Source organism: Loxodonta africana, chromosome 10, assembly GCF_030014295.1.
Source record: "Loxodonta africana isolate mLoxAfr1 chromosome 10, mLoxAfr1.hap2, whole genome shotgun sequence".
NCBI lineage: Eukaryota > Metazoa > Chordata > Mammalia > Proboscidea > Elephantidae > Loxodonta > Loxodonta africana.
The window spans coordinates 82,783,907-82,809,120 of NC_087351.1; the positions used below are offsets into that span (position 1 = coordinate 82,783,907).

The 25,214-nt window shown below is 41.8% G+C and overlaps 2 protein-coding genes across 5 annotated transcripts in view; both read right to left on the reverse strand.

Annotated features, from left to right (window-relative positions):
* The window catches only part of MED6 (mediator complex subunit 6), a 115,561-nt gene that overhangs the window by 32,050 nt on the left and 58,297 nt on the right, over window positions 1-25,214 (reverse strand). The window lies entirely within an intron of this gene.
* On the reverse strand, window positions 7,086-9,326 carry LOC100667204 (disintegrin and metalloproteinase domain-containing protein 20). Its single transcript, XM_064292652.1, has one exon. It carries the CDS (start codon window positions 9,324-9,326, stop codon window positions 7,101-7,103), a length of 2,226 nt encoding a protein of 741 aa, XP_064148722.1. The 3' UTR covers window positions 7,086-7,100.

Sequence of the window (25,214 nt, forward strand, 5' to 3'; positions counted from 1 at the left end):
TAGAGAAATAAAAGTCATCACAAGAATAGACATATGCACACCCATGTTCAGTGCAGCATTATTCACAATAGCAAAAAATGGAAATAACCTAAGGGCCCATCAAAAGATGAATAGATAAACAAAATATGGTACATACACACAATGGAATACTACGCAACAGTAAAGAACAATGATGAATCTGCAAAACATCTCACAACATGAATGAATCTGGAAGGCATTATGCTGAGTGAAATAAGTCAATCACAAAATGAAAAACACTGTATGAGATCACTATTATAAAAACTCATGAAAAACTCAAAAAATACACAATCTTTGATGTTTACTAGGGAGGGAGGGAAAAACACTAACTAGACAATAGATAATTGGGAACTCTGGTGAAGGGTAAGACAGTACACAGTACTGGGAAAGCAGCACAACTTGACCAAGGCAAGGTCATGAAAGCTTATAGACACATCCAAACTCCCTGAGTGTCTTAGTTATCTAGTGCTGCTATAACAGGAATACCACAAATGGATGGTTTTAACAAAGAGAAATTTATTCTCTTACAGTCTAGGAGGCTAGAAGTCCAAATTCAGGGTGCCAGTTTCAGGGAAAGGCTTTCTCTGTCGGATCTGGGGTGGGTCCTTGTCATCAATCTTCCCCTGGTCTAGGAGCTTCTAGGTGCAGGGATCCTGGGGCCAAAGGACACGCTCTTCTCCTGTCACTACTTTCATGGTGGTTTGAGGTCCTCCTGTCTCTCTGCTCACTTCTCTCTTTTATATCTCAAAAGAGATTGCCTTAAAACACAGCCTAATCTTGTACATTTAGTTCTGCCTCATTGATATAACTGCCTCTAACCCTGTCTCATTAACATCATAGAGGTAAGATTTACAACACGTAGAAAAATCTTATCAGATGACAAAATGGTGGACAATCACACAATACTGGGAATCATGGCCTAGCCAAGTTGACAGACATTTTTGGGGGACACAATTCCATCTACGACACTGAGGGACCAAATTACTGGGCTGAGGGTCAACGATCATGGTCTTGGGGAACATCTAGCAAAATTGGCATAATATAGTTTGTAAAGAAAATGTTCTACTTTCTATTTTGGTGAGTAGCGTCTGGGGTCTTAAAAGCTCATGAGAAGCCATCTAAGATACTGCGCTAGTCCCACCCTACCTGGAGTAAGGGAGAATGAAGAAAACCAGAGACACAAGGGAAAGATTAGTCCAAAGGACTAATGGACCACAAGTATCATAGCCTCCACCAGACTGAGTCTAGCGTGACTAGATGGCACCCAGTTACCACCACTGACTGCTCTGACAGGGATCACAATAGAGGGTCCTGGACAGAGCTGGAGAAAAATGGAGAACAAAATCCTAACTCACAAAAAAGAAAAAACAGACTTACTGGTCTAACAGGGCTGGAGAAACCCTGAGAGTATGGCCCCAGAGACCCTTTTAACTCAATACTGAAGTCACTCCTGAGGTTCACCCTCCAGCCAAAGATTAGACAGGCCCATAAAACGAAATGAGACTAAATGGGCACACCACCCCAGGGGCAACAACAAGAAGGCAAGGGAGGACAGGAAAGCTGGTAATGGGGAACCCAAGTGAGAAGGGGAGAGTGTTAACACTTCATGGGTTTGGCAACCAACGTCACAAAACAATACGTGTATTGTTTAATGAGAAAACAATTTGCTCTGTAAACCTTCGTCTAAAGCATAATAAAAAAATAAATAAATAAAGGGCTTATCTGATAGGCCAGGCCTACCCAGGAAATTTTTCCTTTTGATTAACTTAAAGTCAAAGAGCTATAGATCTTAATTATGTCTGCAAAATCCTATTATATTTGCCATAATCTTGTTTAGAAGCAAGTTACAGGTTCCACTCACACTCAGACAGACGGGATTACCGGGGGGGCGGGAATCAAGAGGACTGTCTTAGAATTCTGCCTACCACGAAAAGTAAGGAGGTTAATAGTAGCTGTAAGAATAAAGGTATTGCTAAGAGCACTACAGATGCACTGCAGAAAGACAGCGAACAGCTGAAGGCAAGAAACGGGCAACTGAAGCCAGGCATGAATGCCAGTGGGCCTTTTTGCACACAACGAAGCCCTCATCTTCTACAGTGGGAAAAGACAGAAAGACAAATGACCGAACTTTAAAAAAAAAAAAACCCAACCAAGGCGGAGCTGTTACCTGAACCTTGGTGAAAACCTGGGACCCTGACACATGGAATGGATACCCTTAAATTTCTGACTCCTTAGACTCCTCTGAACATTGAGCATTCAGATGTGACTCACCTCTTAATGCTGGAAGAGAATTCAGAAGCCACTCCCTCACAAGACAACAGTTGCCTTCTTTTGAGCCTTCGCCCACCTCCTCTCTTGGCCACTAGACATATAACTAGGGTTAAGTCACAGCATAATCAACTGGAGAAGAGCTAAGCCTGATTAAAAAAAAAAGAGGCTTAATTCTGAAGATGCTTGATCAAGTGGGAAGAACATAGTATTGGAAAGAAAGTTTCATTGACTTGGGAACACTGTCCCAAGATTTAACACCCTGGCAAGGATCCCAGGAGATTGTCCAGGCTTGCTCCTAGAGTGGCTTCTTGAAGCATGAAAAAAGCAATGCCCGCATTGAGTGAAGTTGAAATGCCAAAATTGCCATAGTGGATGACAGACGAAGAAATTAAAAGACTCATGGAAATGAGCATGCCGAAATGGATTTATTATGGCCAGACAGCCATCAGATGATAATGTTTCGTGGGAATGTCCAGAGAACACACTACCTACCAAGTCCACAAAGAATACCAGCATCACTAAAATGTCTAGTATTAACTGTCCTCTGTAGACCAAGGCTGAGAATAGGAAAGGGTTTTATAGAACTTGGCTCATAGCAATGGTGACAATAGTACCCTGAAACATAGAGGTCAGGGACAATGCCTAACCGTCCCAGAGGGCAAGAGGTAGCAATTATCATAAATACTGGCAAGGTCAGAACGGCAACCAAGACTTAAAGAGATGGTTAATAGAACCTGGCATCCTTACAGGCAAAACAGATGGGCAGCCAACAAGGATACTACTTTATACCAGTAGAAGAAGCCAGGAATAGATGACTGGGAAGTCAGAAGCGATTACCCCTACCCACCAGATTAATAATAAATTGTCCAGCGTCTGGACTGAAACTTGTTTTCAGATCTGGAACCCAATGCCTAAACAGATGTACAGGTCCCCAGGAAGAAGGATGTAGCAACAACATGGCAAGTTTAAACAATGACTCCCCCAGTCCTTCACCAAATGGTACTATGGCTACTTACTCAGATAACTCTGTGAAAAATAAATTGTGATCAGAAGGCTGCTACATCAGTAAACTTTTTAATTGTCTAAGAGTCAGGGCTATTCTGGGTTATCCCTCCAAAGTAAGGGCAAATTATTACATCACGCATCTCCTACCATGAAAAAGGAAGCGTGAAACCTAAGGGCTTCTTTGGTTTTTGGAAGCAGCAAATTTGACACCTAGGAACACTGACATTAGAGGCTGCCAGCTTTGAAGGGAATCCTGAGAAGGAAAGAGTTCTGCAGTAGGTCCAGGCTGTGGTGCAAACAGCCCTGCCACTGGAGTCATGCTCTCTGGTAAACTCTATAGTATTGAAGGTATTAGTAGTGGAGAAGAATGTTGAGTGGAGTTTGTGGTAAGTCTCAGTGGGAGAATCATAGTACAGGCCCTTGAGGTTTTGTAGTAAGGCCATGCCATCTACAGCAATTAAATGCCTTTTGAAAAGTATCTCCTGGCATGCTACTTGCCCACCTGAACATAGACACCAAGCCACCACGTGGTCATGGAATGCACGTGACCGTGGAACACCAAATGCCTATGTGGCCAGAATTGTCAATCATGAGCTGGGTTCTGTCAAACCCTGCAAGTCGTAAGGTTGGGAGGCCAGAAATAATCCATTGAATATGAGCAGAACCAAAGGGTACAACATGCCGTATGAGCTGGTATCCCAAATTCCAGGGTACCCAGCACTGCTGCATCAACATTCCTCCTTCAGCTCATATTTATGGCTGTATGGGAGATCCCATATGACTAGTTGCAGGAGGAGAGGAAAAAAGCCCAACCTTTGCTCACGGATGGGTCAGCACACTATGTGTAAAAAAAAAAAAAAAAATTTTTTTTTTTATAACCGACAAAAATGGCCAGCAGCTTTACTATACACTTTTCAGTAGTGGATTTTACAAGTACAAGGGAAAATCCTCACCATGAGCTGAGCTTCAGGCAGTACACCCAGCTACCACTTTGTATGTAAAGAGATGTGGTCCAAGTTAGAACATATACAGACTAATGGACAGTAGCAAAGGTCTGGCTGGTTGTTCAGGCACCTGGAAGGATAGATTGTAAGATGGAGGACAAAGAGATCTAGGGTACAAGCATGGATATAGGGAATGGGCACAAAGTATGAATATCTTTAGATCGCATATTAATTCCTACCAGAAAGCATCTGTCATAGAAAATGTACTGAACAGCATGTCACAAATTTACCCAGTAACTGGGCACCAGCCAGCTTCAGGTATTAGCCACCCAGCACTGGCAAGATGGGCACATGACCAAGTGGGCCTGAGTGGCAGGCTACTCATGGACCCAACAGCATGGATTCCTACTTACCAAGACAATCTAGCAAATCGGCTAGCAACAAAGACCAACCTGAGCCACTAACATGACACCATTTCTTGAGGACAACTTAGTGGGAAACTGACTACACTGGACCTCTACCATCCTGACAAGGCCAGTGGTTCCTTCTTACAGGAATAGACACATAGTCTGAATAGATACATATACCAAATATCCATACCTCACTATAGGGCCTCAGTGAGCACCACTATCCAAAGGCAATTGGAGTGTGTGACCACTGGTCTGGTATTCCCATATAATATCACATCAGAAAAGAGTACTTGCTTTATGTCAGAGGAGTTGTATGAGTGGGCCCAAGACCGTATAACTCAAACAACATGATCCAGAAGCTGCCAGGCTAATAGGTAAGTGGAAAGACTTACTAAAGGTGCAACTGAAGCTGAAGCACTTGTTCAGAGGTAATATCCTGTGAAAATGGGGTACCATTCCCTGGGATGGGTTATATGCACAGCACCAGAGACTTTTACATGAGTCTGGGAACAAAGGGCTAGAAGTAGGAGTGGCATCACTCACTATCACTCCCAATGAAGTGGTCTTACCATCACTCCCAATGGAGCAGTTTGTGCTTCCTGTCCTCTGCAAGTCCGGGCTCTGCAAGGCTGGAGGTCCCAGTCCCCAGAGAGGGTATATTTCAGCAGGGAATATAGCAAGAGTCCCATTGAGTTATAAGCTAAAGCTGCCACCTGGGCATCTAAGGCTCCTTGTGTGCACGTACCAGCAGCAAGAAAGGGAGTCATAGTCTTGACAGGGGTAATTAACCCTAGTCACAGAGAGGAAGCTAATCATGACAGGTCTGCTTGCTATTGTACCATGTGACATGAAGGAATACATGTGGAACCCAGGTGATCTCTTTAGGTGCCTCTTGGTATTCTCAAGCCCAACTCTGACTATAAATGGGCAGATTCAGCAATCCCAGCCAGAAAACGGCATGGTGACTGGGCACTCTCAGGTCCCTCAGAGATAAGGGCATAGGTCATGACAGGGTGTAAGCACCGAAGGCCAGCAGAATGCTATCCGAAGGTGAGGGAAACTAGAATGGATAGTGGAAAGGCAATAAGTATAAATTTCAGCCCAATACCATATGCAGCAGAAGGAATTGTAGTTCATTCCACTAATCTCCCTCTTCTAAGATTCCCCACAGGAAGAGATGCCCACCAGAATACTGAGGAAGCTGTCCCCAAAACATATATGGAGAACCAGATCACAGCAGCACAAAGATTGAACTGTGAAAGAGCCAAATAAACCACTTGGATCCTCCTTCCAGAGATGTCTTGCTAAGAAGCTGCAGGCAGTACAATCGGCAAAGAGACTCTAGATGTCACTTCTTGGAGGTCTGTCTCAGTTGCAGAGAACCACTCAGCTGAGCTCATGCCCTACCTTGGGCAGGCCACATGCGATGAATGATCAAGCAGGGGGCATAAAGACCCTGACCATTTTGGCACCATTCAAGACAAGTCTGTCATGCAATATTCAGTCCAGAGCTCGCTGTCAGGTTGGTGGAGGCTGCTATATAGTTCTATTTCTTATCTGTATAGCCAACTTCTTCCCTCTTCCTTTCACAGCTGTTGATATCTAACAAAATTTTGCACCCTAAACTCCAATTCACTGTCTGTTTCTGGAAAACCCAACCCAACACAATAAAGAGTAACTACAAAAAGCACCTAACATCCCTAAGGCAGGGGCACAGAGGTTGGGTTTATCAGAGCATGGATGATTAAAGGAGATCCCCACAGAGCAGAGACTCAGACCTCTAAGGAGAGCACAGTGATCAGCTTCTGCTGGTGCCTCAGGAGCTCAGAGGATGCTCACTTGGCCAACCCCAGAGGTGAAAAGCAAATCTCTGAGGGGGTCAGTGGCTGACTGGTGCTGGTATTTCTGAGCATGAGGATAGTTCTAATACTGCCAACAAAACTAGAATCCAAAACCAAATATGGTTACCAAAGTGAATGGCCCCATCTGAAATACCACTGACCAGAACTTTAAGCACACAGGAAAAATAAACTCCGTTCTCCCCTCGTCCATTGCTCCAGTCTACTTCTACTGCCCCCAGTTGGCACAGGAAGAGGGCTGGAAAAACAGAAGTGTGGTTTGTTAGAGGCACATCCTGAACATTACATAGCAGAGTATGAAGGAGGGAAGGGGTTTAGAACTGAGAGACAACAGCTTCAAAACTATGTCCTTGCTATGCTTTTATTCAGGAAACATAGAGATAACTTCCAGGAAAAAAAAATGAGCTTTTAATATTGCTTAAAACATTGAAGAGTAAATAGAAACATGCCAGGGATCCTCTGGTGTGCTATATAGTGCTTATGATTCTGACAGGAGGGATCCCTGGGTGTTATTTTAAACCATAGGCCATGCCCTAATGATTCTCTGGCTTAAAAAGAAAAATTAAGAGATATTTTGTAATGAAGTGTGAGCCTTAGTCTTCTCCTTCTTCATTTTCATCCTCTTCTCCCTCCTTTTCTTTTAGGTCTTTCTTACAAAGCACAAGAATGAAATAAAAAAATAAAATCATCAAAGGAATGAGCCACGATAATGATGGATAAACCACATCTTCCACCTCTTCTATGTCTTTGTAAGGTGGGCCACTATCATTACTACCTCCATAGCCTTTCATCAAGCAGTAGGGAGGTGCCCACCCATGGTCACAGTGACAGTGCTGTTTATTGTTACAGACCCCCCTCAAGTTGCAGGTCTCAGGCTGACAATCTTGTGGCAGATAAGATAGATGGACACACTTCTTGTGGATGCAGATCTTTTTCAGCCCACATACTGTGCCATCCTTCACTTGGCCAATATCAGGTATGGACATCCCTAAATGATAGTCAGTGCCCCAGCAAGTGGTGCCATTGAAGTGAATCTGATGCACTGTAGAATGCTGTATCAGGTTGGGAATTACTCCTACATTTTCACACTGAATTCTCCCACACAGGATATCAGGGGTCTCACATTTTAGATATACTATGTCTGTAATACCACAGTGACCAAAACGATTTCCTTGAGTATTGATTTTTTGGTAGCAGCTCTGAGATGCACTTTTTGCATCTTTGCCAAAAATCTCTTTACACTGTGTATCATGGCTATTGCATCTCTTTTCATAGCAGTAGGCATTGTCATTACAGGGTATCCCATTCTGCACATAAACATCTTCTGGGCACTGATGAGAAGTTCCAGTGCACCACTCTGGAAGATCACATTCACTGATCTGTTGTCTACACAAATAACCTGATGGAATAAAATTGCAGTCTTTACAACATAGCCCAAAAGCACAAGCAGCCCCTGGACTCAGAGTGCAGTTTGAAAGGCAACAGGAATCGTTAGCACACTGATGTATGGTTCCACAGTCACACTCCTCTCCTTCTTCAACCATTAGGTTTCCACAGAACTTCAGCCTGAAGATCTTCTCTGGATTTGGAGGAGAGCGAAGACAAAATCCTTGCCTGATAGTGTTGTCCCAATATTCAGCATAACTACAATTGCTGAATTTAGTTGTCGTCTCTTGACTAGGAAACATTATGCACCATTTTTGTTCACACACACACCATTCAGTGTCATGCACCATACCCAAATTATGACCAAGCTCATGGGTCACAATTAGTGCAAATGAAAACAACTGGTTTCCTTGGAAACTATCAACTCCACAATTAAAAGGAGGAAGGCATATTCCTTTAACGTAGGCAACACCAAGCTTGTCACCAAATGATTCTTTTATGAAAAGATGTGTACTATCACTTGGCAGTCGTGCATCGAGGTGCAGTTTCTTCCAAATGGCAAATTCCTCCGCAAGCAGATGTATGTCATTTGATAAAGGCGGGTTTCCCTCATTCCAGATCTCAATACCAATCAAAATTACATCAACGTCAAAAGGGCCATATAAGGAATCCACAATATGGACAACAGTCAACACTTCCTGCTGCACCACCGAGGTATTTCTGAGTAAGTGAAGGAATCGATTATAGTCCACCACCACTACCAGTTCAAGAAACCGCCAGTGGGTCCACCAGCCACGGTAAGAACTTTGCTTCTGAGTGGTATTGTATGTCTTTTGTGATTCCAACTGGCGTGCTATTTCCTCTTCTGTTAAGCCACATCTCATGGGTGGGAATTGTGTCTCGTTACTGTCTCTCTTATACACCAGGTGTTCAAACGTGGTAGAGTGACTCCTGGGTTCAATTTCATAAGTGAGGTGGTTTATCTGTAGCACCCCTCGAAAACCCCCAAAACAGGTAGTGAGAGCAACCAGGGACTCAAACACCCCTTCCACATAACCATGATAGTAGCAGTTATCCGGGACAAAAGGCTGGTCCTCATGGAGGGCACGCTGGTCTGTATAGGTGAACACTGGGAGGTGTTTGGAAACCAAGAACTTTTTGACCCTCATGTGGATAATATGTCTCTGGCCCCCAAGCCATAGGCTGTAGGAGAGCCAGCCCGGAGCCCTTGCACTTCTGCCTCTGCCGGGCACCTTCAAGGGGGTCGTCACTTCTGGAGAGGGGAAGTGCTGGGAGAGCCTGGCCTGGGAGTGGCCAGAAATGGACAGAGATGCCCCAAGCCAGAGCAGCAGAGGAATGACCCTGATGTCCACCAGGGCTTCACCCACTGCCATTGTGGAGCCAAATGTCCAGAGCAGAAGAGGGCAGGGCATGAGACACTGCTGGTCTGGCTCAGTGTACGGGGCTGAATTGTTATGGATCCATATCCTGGCAGAGTTGGACCATCAGAGCTGCAGTGCTGCAAGTGAAAATAAAAGAAGAGCTAGAATGGTTTGATGGAATAGGTAGGGTGGGAGATAGAAAGAAGTGATGTAAAAACGATTCTTGAACTGGGACTAGTTTGAAGCAATAAACTACCTTAGATTTTCTCTCATATATTTGAGAGGGTTGGACTCTAGATGAAGATTTGTCATAAGTGGATAATTGTTGAACTTGGATGAAGGATGCATTATATACTCTTCTCTAAACATGTAAAATTACATGAAATTTTCCATATTAAAAACATGTTGGCATTTGACTCACAGATTTCTTCACCCAAAAGCCTGCCCCGCTATCTTTAGCAAGCATGTGGACAATGCATCCAATATGCATCATTTCTTTTTTCTTCCTTTATTCAGATGGTTTGTTCCATCTCCCCCTTATTTTCTGCAGACATCTTATTTAGGTCCCATTCTTGTTCTAAGTTAAAAAAAAAAAAAAACTAGCAGTCAACAAATCCCACTTATGGGGCTCATTGGTATTGGGGGACCTTGGCCAATCAAGATAAATAATTATTTTAAAACACATCCTTATCTGCTGAAAAGCCCCAGGGAGTCACAGGAAGAGAGCCACACTGATGGGGTAGCACATAATGGGGCTGCTCTTTGTGGGCAGGACACATAGCCCCATGGGCCTCTTATCGTACCCTGAAGGCAGCAGTCTTCCTTCCACCCAGCCCAGCCACATCCTGTTCTTAAGCATAACAAAAAAACCCATTTTGGTCAGGTCAGCATAGATTCTATTGTTTTTTACATGGCTAGTAAATTATCTGGATCCACCAATTGCAGTTTGGATTTTCTACAGAAAGCTGGATTGAGGAGCTTAAACCTAGAGCCAGTTTATTTAACGATCAGAAGACCACAATTTCAGTGGACTTTGAAACCTCGTTACTGTTGAAAATTTCATTCTAGCTCAGGTAGAAGCTAATTTTGGTCACTCACTGACTTTGAGTTAAAAGGATTGATCATTAATAATTTGTTTAGCATTTGGAAGCAAAAGTTAAAACAACCAAAACCAAACCCATTGCCGTCAAGTTGGTTCTTACTCATAGCAACCCTGTAGGACAGAGTACAAATGCCCCATAAGGCTTCCAAGGAGTGGCTGGTGGATTTGAGCTGTCAACCTTTTGGTTAGCAGCCAAGCTCTTACCCAATTGGAGACAAATTATTAATAGATACTGGTAGCCTCAATAGTCTAAACAAGGAGAAAAATGATGGAATCAGTAGTGTATAGGATGAGCAACATCCTTAGCATCATGATGGCAAAGGAGCCCTGGTGGTGCAGCGGTTAAGAGCTATGATGAGTTATGGCTGCTAAGCAAAATGTCAGCAGTTCGAATTCACTAGCTGGTCCTTCAAAACCCTATAGGACTGTTTTACTCTATCCTATAGCGCTGGCAACCCTGGTAGGCTAGTGGTTAAGTGCTACTGAAAACCCCAAATAAACACTCCTTCCCCCCTTTGTCTTGTCAACCACAAGCTTGTTTTAAGCAGCATTTCTCAGGAGGCAGCAGCAGGTAGTGGCTCCATCCACTGAACTGGCCCAAGCTACACCTTGAAACATGCACAGATTGAAGACATCATATCTTCCAACCGGCCCACCCCCCCACTGGACCCGACTGTCACCAGAAGGAGTGATATTTCCCAGTCCATGATTTTACCCGATTCCATTTTAGAAGCGAGAGGTCCCACTACATGCACATCCGGCGGAAGATGATTTAGTATCCGGACCCCCAAATATGGACATGGGAGGGCTAAGGGTGGAAAGTTCCGGGTACCAAACCCAACCCCCGAAGCCATTGGAAACAAAAAGCTCCCCAGCACGCTTAGAGAGGGAGCACGTGGCCTTATGGTTACTAGATCCCACGCGCTCCTTGTATGTGCAGACAATAAACTTGCCACTTTGTTTCCCTTGCAATCAGTGTCCATCTTATTTCAATCGATTAATAAGACAGGACAAGAGCTCAAGTGGCGTTTGGTTACACTGGGGCTGCTAACCAAAAGGTTGGCAGTTCAAATTCACCAGGCGCTCCTTGGAAACTCTATGAGGGCAGTTCTGCTCTGTCCTATAGGGTCGCTATGAGTCGGAATCGACTGGACAACAGGTTTTTTTTTTTTTGGTTTAGGATGACAAGAAAACTTGCATCCACCTCAGTACAGTGCTTTCCCAGAACTAAGAGCTGGTTTCCATATCCCACAAAGGGAAACTAGGATCATTAGGTGAAACCTCTTATAGCAAACATCCCTGATAGAGGTGAAATCCTAACTTCCAGACTTCCTCTCCATGTCTCTCTTCATAATGTCCTTGGTATCTGCTATAGACTTTGAGACATTAAGATGGGAATGAGTGAGGTGGGAAAGGATTATGAAAGATAAAGCTTTCTTGAGAAGGAAGTTAACCTAAATTAACCTTTGTCAGAAATATTACCAGATAATAATAGGAAAGCTTATCACCAAAGAAACTTTGAAATAGACCAATCGTTGAAGGAATATCTCATAACCATTAATTATGTGAACACGTGTCACTCCAAAGCCCTTCTCTCTACCATTACTGGCACTGCGAAGCAGTGTCACAATCTTCCTCTGCATCAATTATTAATACTTTCTACAATGTCCACAGGCACCATTAACTCTATCTTAAGTCTCTACTCACTCCCCGCCATGGCCTAATTCAGTATTTTTCAAACTACAGGTCACAAACCATAATGGGTCACGAAATCATTTCGGTGGGCCACAAATTAACGAAGCACAATGAAGTAGAAAATATCAAGGTGTTTTATACAGATCTATTTCCTATCACAACAGAAGCTCTTAGTACCAATGCTGCTGACACCTCTTATGCTCATTATCCAATATTTACGCAACTCCAAACCTACAAATTCATACTTTGGTCTGTGCTGCTAGGGCTGGGACTCTGCAAACTGTATTTCTCGATTGCTAACTGGCTTCCTTTTAGATTTTGCCAAAAGGGGTGCTATACCTCCCCCCGACAAAAAACCAAAAAACTGTTGCCGTAGCGACCCTATAGGACAGAGCAGACCTGCCCCATAGAGTTTCCTAGGAGCACCTGGTGGATTCGAACTGCTAACCCTTTGGTTAGGAGCCATAGCACTTAACCACTATGCCACCAGGGTTTCCAGGGGGCACTGCAGAAAGACTAAAAGGCAAAAGGAGGGAACAAGGGATTTGTTACTTCCTATTTGCCTGCTGTTACTCTCCACGGAGCCCCAGAATGGGCCTTTACTTCGCTGGTGGTGGTTGGTTGATACCATATTTTCAGAAAAAGCTCCATGAAGCCCATCAAAGATATGAACACCACCTGGACAGTACCACCTCCTCTAAAGTCTGAGAACCAGGCCTACGAAGCCATCCTCCAGACCCCTGGGAAATAAACGAAGATAGTGCCCCTTTCTCAGGTCTCAGTACTAGCTCTAACAGGCCCTTCCTCAAAGTGCCTGGATATCAGCCCTGGGTGGACAGCATCCCTTCCTTTGAGGTCTGAGTCACAACTTTTGGAGGCCACTCTTCCAAGTCTGTAGGGTACCAGAGCCAGATCAGCATTAGCTCCTCAGAAGTCCGGCTATCAGCTCCACGAGACCCCTTTTCTGAGTTCGAAGTTACCAGCATGACTTGGGCAATACTTTATCCTCTCTGATCCAGAACCCAGATCAATGAGGCCCATGGTGAGAGTTTCTAGGTATGATAACCCCAACCTCTTTGTTCCCCCTAGCCTTACGGGGAACTTAGCTGCTTTCAACAAATCCTACCTCTGTATACCTCAGTGTTGTTTTGCCTTTTCAGTCCTCTAATACCTTTACACAAATTCCCTATGTTTATTTCTCTTGGCTAGTTCCCCTTTTCTGGACTCGATACCAGAAGTGATCACAAGATGGACAAATAAAATGAGAATCTGGGATTGGTTTGTACGTGTCTTTGGCCTTAAGCACAGCACTGAACTCCTGTCCAATGGGGAACTGGCATGTAGTGGCATCACAATTAGCTAAGTTACCACCCATTATTGATTGTGATGAACTACCTACTGAAGCAATGTGTAGGGGGACCAAGTGACTGCTGTGATGATGCCTATAAGTACTTCAAGGACTGTGGGAAGGCATGACTATATTTTCCTGCACTAGAGAATTTACATGATGAGGCTCAAAGCTCTAAATTCTCAGCATAGAGAACTTACACTGGTGGGCCTAAAAGAATCTCATTTCTTGTAGCCAAGGGCGGGCCCACTTCACTGAAAACCAAAATTTAATTGTGAGGGTTGCAGAATTACAATGTAAATTAAACACACAGATTGCTAAGACTCTCATGTGAAAGTTAGGGCATTGAGAATGAAAGGAAACTTGAGATATGGACTGGACAGTTTCAGGTGGCCAACTAAGACTCTAGAACTGCTTGAGTATCCCTGAGCATCCTTACCAGTGAAAGCAGCCAGAGCTCCCCTATATGAGAAATCAGCCACCCCTAGTTTGAGACCCTGTAATAACCTCTGCCACCGCTTAGTGTCTCTAGATGCAAACAAAAATCAGATCTCAACATGCTCCACAGAGGCAAGTTAAAAGACTAAATTGGGAGGAAATAATGTCTACTCCAAAATAATTGCAATATTTTACTAATTTATATTGGCAGAGACCTGGGCAGTATATGAGGAAGTGAATTCCAGGAGTGTTAGAATGTGGTTAATAGAATAAACACTGAATTAGGCTGACTTTACTATCTTGGGTGCACTTACCAGAGACTGGATTTATTGTGCTGGCTTGCACAGTTGGAGACAGACCTATAGGTTTACATGGCTGGCTGAAACTTGGACACCACAGGGGCTTAAATTCAATGAGGTTGAGATGCCAAGACTTCACTCACATAATGTATAGGAAAAAAAATCCAAGGGCTTAGAGAAATCAGAATTTTGGTATGGGCTACAGGAAGCAAGGGCTAACCAGAATGTTTGAGCCACAGGGGTCTTTAGGAAAGGCTAATAGTTCATAATAATGCTCTAAGTCCATGGGTCACCTACTTAAATATTACTTGGCTTACAGAATAGGGAAAACACCAGGCTGGGTGAACAAATTCCCTCTACCAAAATAGTCACAACCTCTCACCCAGTTTCTAGACTAAGCCAATTTACAGATGACCCACAGTCCCTTGACTGATGAAGAGGCTGAGTCCCTTTGAGGAATGATCCTGCAACACAGCTTCAAGTATATCCTCGGTATCTGCCAAAACTTTGATTTCTGAGAGTGACGGTGCAGTGGCGGAAGTGAAATACCCATGTATATCAGGAATTGCTAGACATGTGTCTGAATTGATTCTAGTTCTTGGGGACTCAAAAACACTACTGTAGCCCACTATTCAAATTGGAAGCTTATGGTAGTTCAAGGAACAAATGTAGTTTTGGCTCAAAACTGTTTAAGAGTGACCTCAATAGGTCTGTGGGCCCTCAGTGGGAGTATCGCCACCGTTCCTGAATTCATAAGTGTGATACTCCTGCTCAACAAGTGGCAAAATCCCTCGATGACTCCTTTATACATAGTGTGGTATCTATTTTGGTAGGGATGGTCACATACGTGACCCTCATTCTCTCTACCCAGCTTTCAAAAGAGAAACTTAGATTAACACTGCATGTTTTGGGGATTGCATAAGTTAGTGCCATCATCAAAGACTACAAAACAGAGGTGATGATGCCTATGACATCTACTTTTAATTCACATTTTAAACATGTGCGAGGTAGGAACATCATGTAAAATGACTATGGATTATTCTAAATTTAACCAGAAGATGACTGTAATCACATCTATTGCTTCAGATGTAGTTTTTTTTTTTTAATTGTACTTTAGATGAAGGTTTACACAGAGCAAATTAGTTTCTCATTAAACAATTAATACACATTGTTTTGTTGCATTGGTTGCCACCCCTTCAACATGCCACCACTCTTCCTTTCTCCATCTTGAGATCCCCATTGCCAGCTTTCCTGCCCCCTCCTGCCTTCTCGTCCTTGCCCTTGGGCTGGTATGTCTATTAGTGTCATTTTGTTTTACGGGCCTGTCTAATCTTTGGCTGAAGTGTGAACTTCAGGAGTGACTTCAGTACTCAGTTAAAAGGGTGTCTGGGGACCATACTCTCGGGGTTTCTCCAGTCTCTGTCAGAGCAGTAAGTCTTCTTTTTTTTTTTTTGTGAGTTAAAATTTTGTTCTACATTTTTCTGCAGCTCTGTCTGGGAACCTCTATTACGATCCCTGTCAGAGCAGTGGGTGATGGTAACCGGGCACCATCTAGCTGTGCTGGACTCAGTCTGGTAGAAGCTGTGGTGCTTGTGGTCCAGTAGTCCTTTGGACTAATCGTTCCCTTGTGTCTTTGGTTTTCTTCATTCTCCCTTGCTCCAGACAGGGTGAGACCAGAAGATCTTAGGTGGCAGCTCACAAGCTATTAAGGCCCCAGACACTGCTCATCAAAGTAGGATGTACATTTTCTTTGTAAACTATGTTATCCCAATGGAGCTAGATGTTCCCTGAGACCATGGTCCCCAGCCCTCAGCCCAGTAATTCGCTCCCTCAGGGAGTTCGGATGTGTCTGTGGAGCTTCCATGACCTTGCCTTGATCAAGTTGTGCTGGTTTCCCCAGTACTGTGTACTGTCTCACCCTTCACCAAAGTTATCACTTATCTACTGTCTACTTAGTGTTTTTCCCTCCCCATCACAGCCCTTCCTTGTAACCATTCTTTTTGTGTGTAAACCTTTTCATGAGTTTTTATAATAGTGGTCTCAAACAATATTTGTCCTTTTGTGATTGACTTATTTCATTCAGGGTAATGCACTCCAGATTGATCCATGTTGTGACATGTTTCACAGATTCATCATTGTTCTTTATCGTTGAGTAGTATTCCATTGTGTGTATGTGCCATAGTTTGTTTATCCGTTCATCTGTTGATGGGCACTTAGGTTGTTTCCATCTTTTTGCTATTGCAAATAATGCTGCAGTGAACATGGGTGTGCATATGTCTTTTTGTGTGACGGCTCTTATTTCTCTAGGATATATTCCTAGGAGTGTGATTGCTGGATCATATATTTCTATTTCCAGCTTTTTAAGGAAGCGCCATATTGTTTTCCAAAATGGTTGTACCATTTTGCATTCCCACCAGCACCGCATAAGAGTTCCAATCTCCCCGCAGCCTAACATTTGTTATTTTCTGTTTTTTTAATTCACACCAGCAATGTTGGGGTGAGATGGTATCTCATTGTGGTTTTGATTTCCATTTCTCTAATGGCTAGCGATCACAAGCATTTCCTCACGTATCTGTTATCCACCTGAATGTCTTATTTGATGAAGTGTCTGTTTATTTCCTTTGCCCATTTTTTAATTGGATTGTCTTTTTGTTGTACAGGTGTTGAATTTTACCTACAGATTTTAGAAATTAGACCTTTGTTGGATTTGTCATAGCCAAATTTTTTTTCCCAGTCCATAGGTTCTCTTTTAACTCTTTTGAGGGAGTCTTTTAAAAAAAAAAATTTTTTTTTTTTTTTGATACGCGTTAGTGTTTAATTTTTAGGAGATTCCACTTATCTAGCTTATGTTCTGGTGTTTGTGCACTGTTAGTTATGGTTCGTATCCTGTTTATGACGTGTACTAGGGCCGCTAGCATTGACCCTGTTTCTCCTTCTATGATCTTTATAGTTTTTGGTTTTATATTTAGGTCTTTGATCTATTTGGAATTAGTTTTTGTGTGTGGGGTGAGGTATGAGTTCTATAGCATTTTTTTTTTTTTGCAGATGGACATCCAATTTTGCCAGCACTATTTGTTAAAAAGACTGTCTTTTCCCCATTTCATGGACTTTGGGCTTTTGTCAAAGATCAGGTGACTGTAGATGGATGGATTTACACATGGGTTCTCAATTCTGTCCCATTGGTCAATGTGTCTGTCATTGAACCAGTACCAGGCTGTTTTGACTACTGTAGCTGTAGCATAGGTTTAAACTCATAATCTACGACTACGCTAGTCAAAGGCCTCCTATTTTATTCTTCTTCAATAGTGTTTTATTTATCCAGGGCCTCTACCCTTTCCATATAATGAGTAGTTTTTCCATCTCTTTAAAGAATGCTGTTGGTATTTGGATCGGGATTACACTGTATTTGTAGATTCCTTTGGGTAGAATTTGACATTGTAACAATGTTGAGTGCCTATTCATGAGCATGTATGTTTTTCCATTTATGTAGGTCTCTTTTGGTTTCTTGCAGTAGTGTTTTGTAGTTTTCCTTGTATAGGTCTTTTACATCCCTGGTTAGATTTATTCCTGTTTTTTTTTTTTTATACTTTTTATTGTGCTTTAAGTGTAAGTTTACAAATCAAGTCAGTCTCTCACACAAAAACTTATATACACCTTGCTACATACTTCCAATTACTCTCCCCCTAATGAGACAGCCCGCTCTCTCCCTCCACTCTCTCTTTTTGTGTCCATCTTGCCAGCTTCTAACCCCCCCACCCTCTCATCTCCCTTCCAGGCAGGAGATGCCAATCAAGTGTCCACCTGATCCAAGAAGTTCACTCCTCACCAGCATCCCTCTCCAACCCATTGTCCAGTCCAATCCATGTCTGAAGAGTTGGCTTCGGGAATGGTTCCTGTCCTGGGCCAACAGAACGTCTGGAGGCCATGACCACCAGGGTCCTTCCAGTCTCAGTCAGACCATTAAGTCTGGTCTTATGAGAAATTGGGGTCTGTATCCCACTGCTCCCCTGCTCCCTCAGAAGTTCTCTGTTGTGTTCCCTGTCAGGGCCATCATCGGTTGTAGCCAGGCACCATCTAGTTCTTCTGGTCTGAGGATGATGTGGTCTCTGGTTCATGTGGCCCTTTCTGTCTCTTGGGCTCATAATTGTGTCCTTGGTGTTCTTTATTCTCCTTTGATTCAGGTGGGTTGAGACCAATTGATGCATCTTAGATGGCTGCTTGCTAGCGTTTAAGACCCCAGACGCCACTCTTCAAAGTGGGATGCGGAATGTTTTCTTAATAGATTTTATTATGCCAATTGACTTAGATGTCCCCTGAAATCATGGTCCCCAAACCTTTAGGGGCTATTTCAAATGGTATCATTTTCCAGATTTTCTTTTCGTAGTTCTCTTTATTGGTGTAAAGGAATCCAACTTACTTTTAAATGTTTATCTTGTATCCTTCTACTCTGCTGAATGTTTCTATTAGTTCCAGTAGTTTTGCTGTGGAGTCCTTTGAGTTTTCTATGTATAGTATCATATCATCTGCAAATAGGGACAGTTTTACTTCTTCCTTACCAATTTGGATGCCCTTTATTTCTTTTTCTTGCCTTACTGCTCTAGTTAGGACTTCCAGCACAATGTTAAATAGGAGTGGTGATAAAGAGCATCGCTGTCTTGCTCCTGTTCTCAAGGGAAATTTTTTCAGCCTCTCTCCATTAAGAATGATGCTGGCTGTTGTTTTTGTATAAACCAAATCCCATGCGATCGAGTCAGTTCCAACTCATAGCGACCTGTAGGACAGAGTAGAACTGCCCCATAGAGTTTCCAAGAAGTGCCTGGTGGATTCAAACTGCCGGCCTTCTAGTTAGCAGCTGTAGCACTTAACTACTACGCCACCAGGGTTTCCTGCTTTTATATAGATGCCTTTTATTATGTTGAAGAATTTTCCTTCTATACTTATTTTATTGAGAGTTTTTATCAGGAATGGCTGTCAGACTTTGTCCAGTGCCTTTTTTGTGTCAATTAAAATGATCATGTGATTCTTTTCTTCTTTTTAATCACGTGGTGGATTACGTTGATTGATTTTTCTAACACTGAACCATCCTTGCATACCTGGTATGAATCTCACCTGGTTGTGGTGTTATTTTTTGATATGAGGTTGAATTTTGGATCTATATTCATGAGAGGTATGGGTCTCTAATTTTTTTTTTTTTTGTGGTCTTTGCCTGGTTTAGGTATCAAGGTTATGCTGACTTCATAGAATGAATTCAGAAGTATCCCTTCCTTTTCTATGTTCTTAGTTTGAGAAGTACTGATGTAAGCTCTTCTCTGAAAGTTTGGTAGAATTCTCCAGTGGAGTCATCTGGGCCAGGGAGAGCTTTTTTTTTTTTTTTAAATAACCTTTGTAATCTCATCTCGTCATGGGCCTGTTCTGATTTTCAACTTCGGTTTGTGTTAATGTGGGTAGGTAGTGTGTTTCTAGAAATTTGCCCATTTCTTCTAGGTTTTCAAGTTTCTTGGAGTATAGTTATTCTAGTTCTCTATTATGATCTTTTTTATTTTAGTTGGGTCTTTTGTAATGTCCCCCCATTTATTTCTTATCTGTGTTATTTGTATCCTCTCCTGTTTTCTTTTTCTTTCTTTCTGCCAATTTGGTCAATGGTTTGTCAATTTAGTTGATCCTTTCAAAGAACCAGCTTATGGTCTTTTTGATTCTATTATTCTCATATTCTCTACTTCATTTACTTCTGCTCTGATCTTTATTATTTCCTTTCTTCTGGTGGCTGTGGGCTTCTTTTGCTGTTCTCTTTTGATTTATTCCAGTTGTATTACTAACGTTTTGATTTTGTCCCTCTCTTCTTTTTTGATGTGTGCATCTATTGCTATAAATTGACCTCTGAGCACTGCCTTTGCTGTGTTTCAAAGCTTTTGGTATGATGTGTTTTCATTTTTGTTTGATTCTAGGAATTTTTTATTCCATCTTTGATTTCTTCTATTACCCAATGGTTTTTAAGCAAGTTCTTATTCAGTTTCCATGTATTCAACTTTTTTTTTTTTTTGCTCTTCCTGTTATTAATTTCTACTTGTATAGCATTGTGATCAGAGAAGATACTTTGTATAATCTGAATGTTTTGGATTTTGTTGAGGGTTGCTTTGTGGCCTAAGATGTGGTCTATTCCGGAAAATGTTCCATCTGTGTTGGAAAAGAATGCCACTTTTGTTCTGTCAGGTGGAGCATTCTATATACACCTATGATTCGAGTTGGTTGATTGTGGCCTTTAGATCTTCTGTACCTTTGCTGAGTTTCCTTCTAGATGTTCTGTTGTTTACCAAAAGTGGTGTGTTGAAGTCTCCTACTATTATTGTAGAACTGTTGATTTCTCTTTTCAGTGCTGTTACAGTTTGTTTGCTGTATTTTGGAGTCCTATCATTGGGTGTGGAAACCCTCGTGGCATAGTGGTTAAGTGCTACGGCTGCTAACCAAAAGGTTGGCAGTTCGAATCCACCAGGCGCTCCTTGGAAACTCTATGGGTCAATTCTACTACATCCTATAGGATTGCTATGAGTCAGAATCGACTCAAGAGCAATGGGTTTGGTTTTTTTGGACATTTTCTTGGTTCCTCTTACTCTCTTGTCCTGAATTCCTTTTATTTTCTCTTTTGTTTCTTTCATTTTTGTAGATTTTGTGTTTACTGAGACTTTATGTTTTTCTTTATTTTGATGAGTAGGTTTGTTAGCTTTTGTTGTGGTTACCTTGAAATTTACCCCTACCTTCCTAAGTTTGAACCAGTCTTTTAATACTTGATATCACCTTGACTTCCTCTGCATTTGAAGGTTCTATTTATACCTACACTCTTTATTGCATTCACTGTTCTGATGTTGTCATTTACAGATTAACCGCTCTGGTTCCCTGTTGTAAATTTTTTAGTTTTGTTTTATTCTTGAGAGGTCATTACCTAGGTTGATATCTGGCTGGTGCAGTCTTGTGTCCTAGATTCAGGCTGTTGTCTGATGTCTAATCAAAGGATTCCCTTTAATAATTCTTGTAAGTTTGGTTTAGTTTTTACATATTCCCTTAATTTTTGTTTATCTGAAAATGTCCTGATTTTGTCATCATATTTCAGTGAGAGTTTTGCAGGATACATTATTCTTCATTGGCAATTTTTATTTCAAGGTTTTATATATGTCATCCCATTGCCTTTCTGCCTGCATGGTTTCTACCAAGTAACCAGAACTTAGGCTTGTGGTTTCCCCTTTGTATGTGACTTCACTTTTTCTGAGCTGCTCTCAGGATTCTTTCTTTGTCTTTGGTTTTCAGTGAGTGTGTTTATCATATGTATTGGCAATTTCCTTTTGGGGTTTATCCTATACGCAGTTTATTGAGCTTCTTGGATGGTCAGCTTTTGAACTTTCATGATATTAGAGAAGTTTTCTGTCAGCAAATCTTCAACGATCCTGTGTTTTCTGCCTGAACTCTGATCACATGCAATTATTTGCTTTTGATTTTATCCCACATTATTCTCAGGGTTTCTTCATTTTTCTTCATTCTTTCTGGTTTTTTCTCAAAGTGGTATCCAAGGATTTGTCTCGGTCCTCTTTCCACTGTTTCAAATTTGCTGCTAAAACCTTCTATGGCACAATCAATTTCTGAAATCTTGTTTACCTTTTGGATTTCTAACTGCTTTTTTTGTTTTTGTTTTTTTTTTTGACTCTTTGTTCCTGAATTATTTTCCTGGGATCTTCCATCGTTTTGTGTTTTCCATGATTTTGTCTGTATTTTCCATTATTGTCTATTTTTTCCTTATTTTTGTCTGTGATTTCCTTCATCTCTTGGAGTGCTCTGAATATTAGAGTTTTGAATTTCCTATCCGGTAGTTCCAGTGCCTTTTCTTCTACTGTAAGATCATCTGGTGTTTTATTTTGGACTTTTTCTGGAGCCATCCTGTCCTATTTTATTTTTAATGTTTTGATATTGTTTGCTGTCTTCAGGACATTCAGGAATTATTTTCTTCATTTATTGATTGTAGATTTGATTGTTTCATTCTGCTTTTTTGTTTTATTTGGTTACGTCTGTGCAGGTGGGTTGGGTGTTCTTTGTTGTTTGCTTGTCTGTGGGCATGATACTTCTCACCACCCTTTGCAGGTGGGCAGGGCCAGTTATCAGCTATGGTGCATCAGGGCAGCTCCAGTGGTGGGGGAGGAGCAGAGATAGGTCCTTCATGGCACATACTGGGGCTGACAGGGCAGAGTCCAGGAGGCAATGCAGGGTGGTGTCCAGTGGTTTGCCCCTGTGCTCAGGGGTGCAGTGCTCAGCACATGGTGCAAATAAGCAGGAGGGAAGGAGGAGGATGTGATTGTTTGGAGCTTAGTGGGCGTGGGAAAGAAGTAATAATGGCTGAGAATTTTCCAAAATTACTGACAGAAACCACACTACAAATCCAGAAATTTCAGAGAACACCAAGCAAGATAAATACCCCCCCCCCCCAAAAAAAAAGCTACACCTAGACATATCATCCTCAAACTGCAGAAAACCAAAGACGAAAAGAAAATCTTAAATGAAGCTGGGGGGGTAGGGGCATCTTACCTACAGAGGAATAAGGAGGATAAGAATTACATCGAACTTCTCATCAGAAACCACGCAAACAAGAAGAGAGTGGAGCAAAGCATTTAAAGTGTTGAAAGAAAAAAACCCACTAATCTAGAATTCTGCATGCAGTGAAATGATTTTTCAAAAGTGAAGGAGAAATAAAGACTTTCTCAGACAAACAAAAATCGAGGGACTTTATCACCAGTAGACCTGCCTTGCAAGAAATGTTATAACAGAAGTTCTTCAGTGAGAAGGAAAATTATACAGGTCAGAAACTCAGATGCACATAAAGGAAGAGTGTCTGAGGAGGAATAAATGATAGGATACAAGGGCAATACAGTGGAGAAAGGCCTTGAAACAATTGGATACCACATGCCTTAATCCACACCTTAATTCATACCTTAATCTGTATCTCATATCCTTTTAAAAGCAACAACAATAATTCAGAATGGATCACAGAACTAACTGTATATCCTCACAAACAAACCCACTGCCGGGGAGTCCATTCCAACTCATAGCGACCCTATAGGAAAGAGTACAATTGTCCCATAGGGTTTCCAGGGCAACATTTTTTGTTTTGTTTTTTTAAAATTTGAATATGAAGAGTAATTGGGAATTCTTTTTTTTTTAATTAATTTTTTTATTGTGTTTTAAGTTATAGTTTACAATTCAAGTCAGTTTCTTATACAAAAACTTATACACACACTGTTAGTTGTTCTCCCTACAATGTGACAGCACACTCTTCCTCTCCACCCCATATTTGCTGTGTCCATTCAACTAGCTCCTGTCCCCTCCTGCCTTCTCATCTCGCCTCTGGACAGGAGCTGCCCATTTAGTCTCATGTATTATTTACTTCAGCCAAGAAGCACACTCTTCACCAGTATCATTTTACGTTTTATGGTCCAATCTAATCTTTGTCTGAAGATTTGGCTTTGAGAACGGTTTTAATTCCGGGCTAACAGTGTTTGGGCCATGTCCTCTGGAGTCCCTCCAGTCTCAGTCAGACCATCAAGTCTGGTCTTTGTACTAGAATTTGAGTTCTGCACCCTACTTTTCTCCTGCTCCATCAGGGACTCTCTGTTGTGTTCCCTGTCAGGGCAGTCACTGGGGTAGCCAGGCACCATCTAGTTCTTCTGGTCTCAGGCTGATAGAGTCTCTGGTTTATGTGGCCCTTTCTGTCTCTTGGGCTCATATTCTCTTTGTGTCTTTGGTGTTCTTCATTCTCCTTTGCTCCACATTGGCTGGGACCAATTGATGCATCTTAGATAGCCGCTTGCTAGCTTTTAAGACTCCAGACGCCACTCACCAAACTGGGATGCAGAATATTTTCTTAATCAAAGCAGCTTTTTATGGACAGACTGCCACATCTTTTTCCCATGAAGTGGCTGGTGGGTTTGAACAGCTAACCTTTCAGTTAGCTGCTGAATGCTTAACCACTATACCACCAAGGCTCCTTCTGTACATCCTAAGGCTGTGGAATTTCCAGAAGAAAATATAGGAGAAAACATTTATGACCCTGGGTTAGGCAAAGATTTCCTGACTATGACAACAAAAGTATACTCCACAAAAGAAAAAAAAAAAAGATGACGCATTGGACTTCATCAAAACTAAGAAATTCTACTGTTCAGAGGACATTGTTAAGAGGGGGAAGATGAGCCACAGACTAAGAGACGATATTTTTCAGGGCACATATCTGATAATGGACTTTTATCCAAAATTAGGAGTCACTGGGTAGTGCAAATGTTTAATGCACTCAGGAAAAAAAAAGAAAATGAGCTACCACAAAATTCGTAAGTTCAAGTCCATTCAGCAGCACCTTGAAAGAAAGACCTGGCAATCTACTGAAAAATCAGCCATTGAAAACCCTATGCAGTACAGTTTTACTCTGACACACACGGGGTCACCATGAGTCAGAGTCGGCTTGATGGCAACTGGTTTGTTATGTTTGTTTGTTTATCCATAATTTATAAAAATTCTCAAAACTCAGTAATAAAATCAGTCAGCCCGATTTAAAAAATGGGCAAAGGATTTGACACTTCACCAAAGAGAATATATTATGTCAAATAGGTATATTCAGAGATACTCAACAATATTAGTCATTAGGGAAAAGGGAATTGAGACTATAGTGAGATACTACTGTATACCTATTAGAATGGTTAAAATTAAAGAGACTAAGCAGAACAAGTGTCGATGGAAGAAAAAAAAAAAAAAAGGCTATGTATTTCCATCTTGTTTTCTCAGGAGGCCAGCCACCATGCTGTGAAGAAGTCCAAGGAGATCACTGGGAGGTCCACATGGAGAAGTACCAACATTCCCTAGCAAAGCCTCATATGAGATTTCCAGTCAACAGCCAGCATCAAACTGCAGATGAACTGCACTTATATGCATTGCTTGGAGCAAACACAAGCCATTCTCCACTGAACTCTGCTCAAATTGCAGATTCATAAGCAAAATAAATGATTGTTGTGGTTTCAAACAAAAAATTGCAC

Coding starts and splice junctions, on each gene's coding strand:
- LOC100667204 (XM_064292652.1), bottom strand. CDS start 9,326: ATGCCCTGCCCTCTTCTGCTCTGGACATTTGGCTCCACAATGGCAGTG.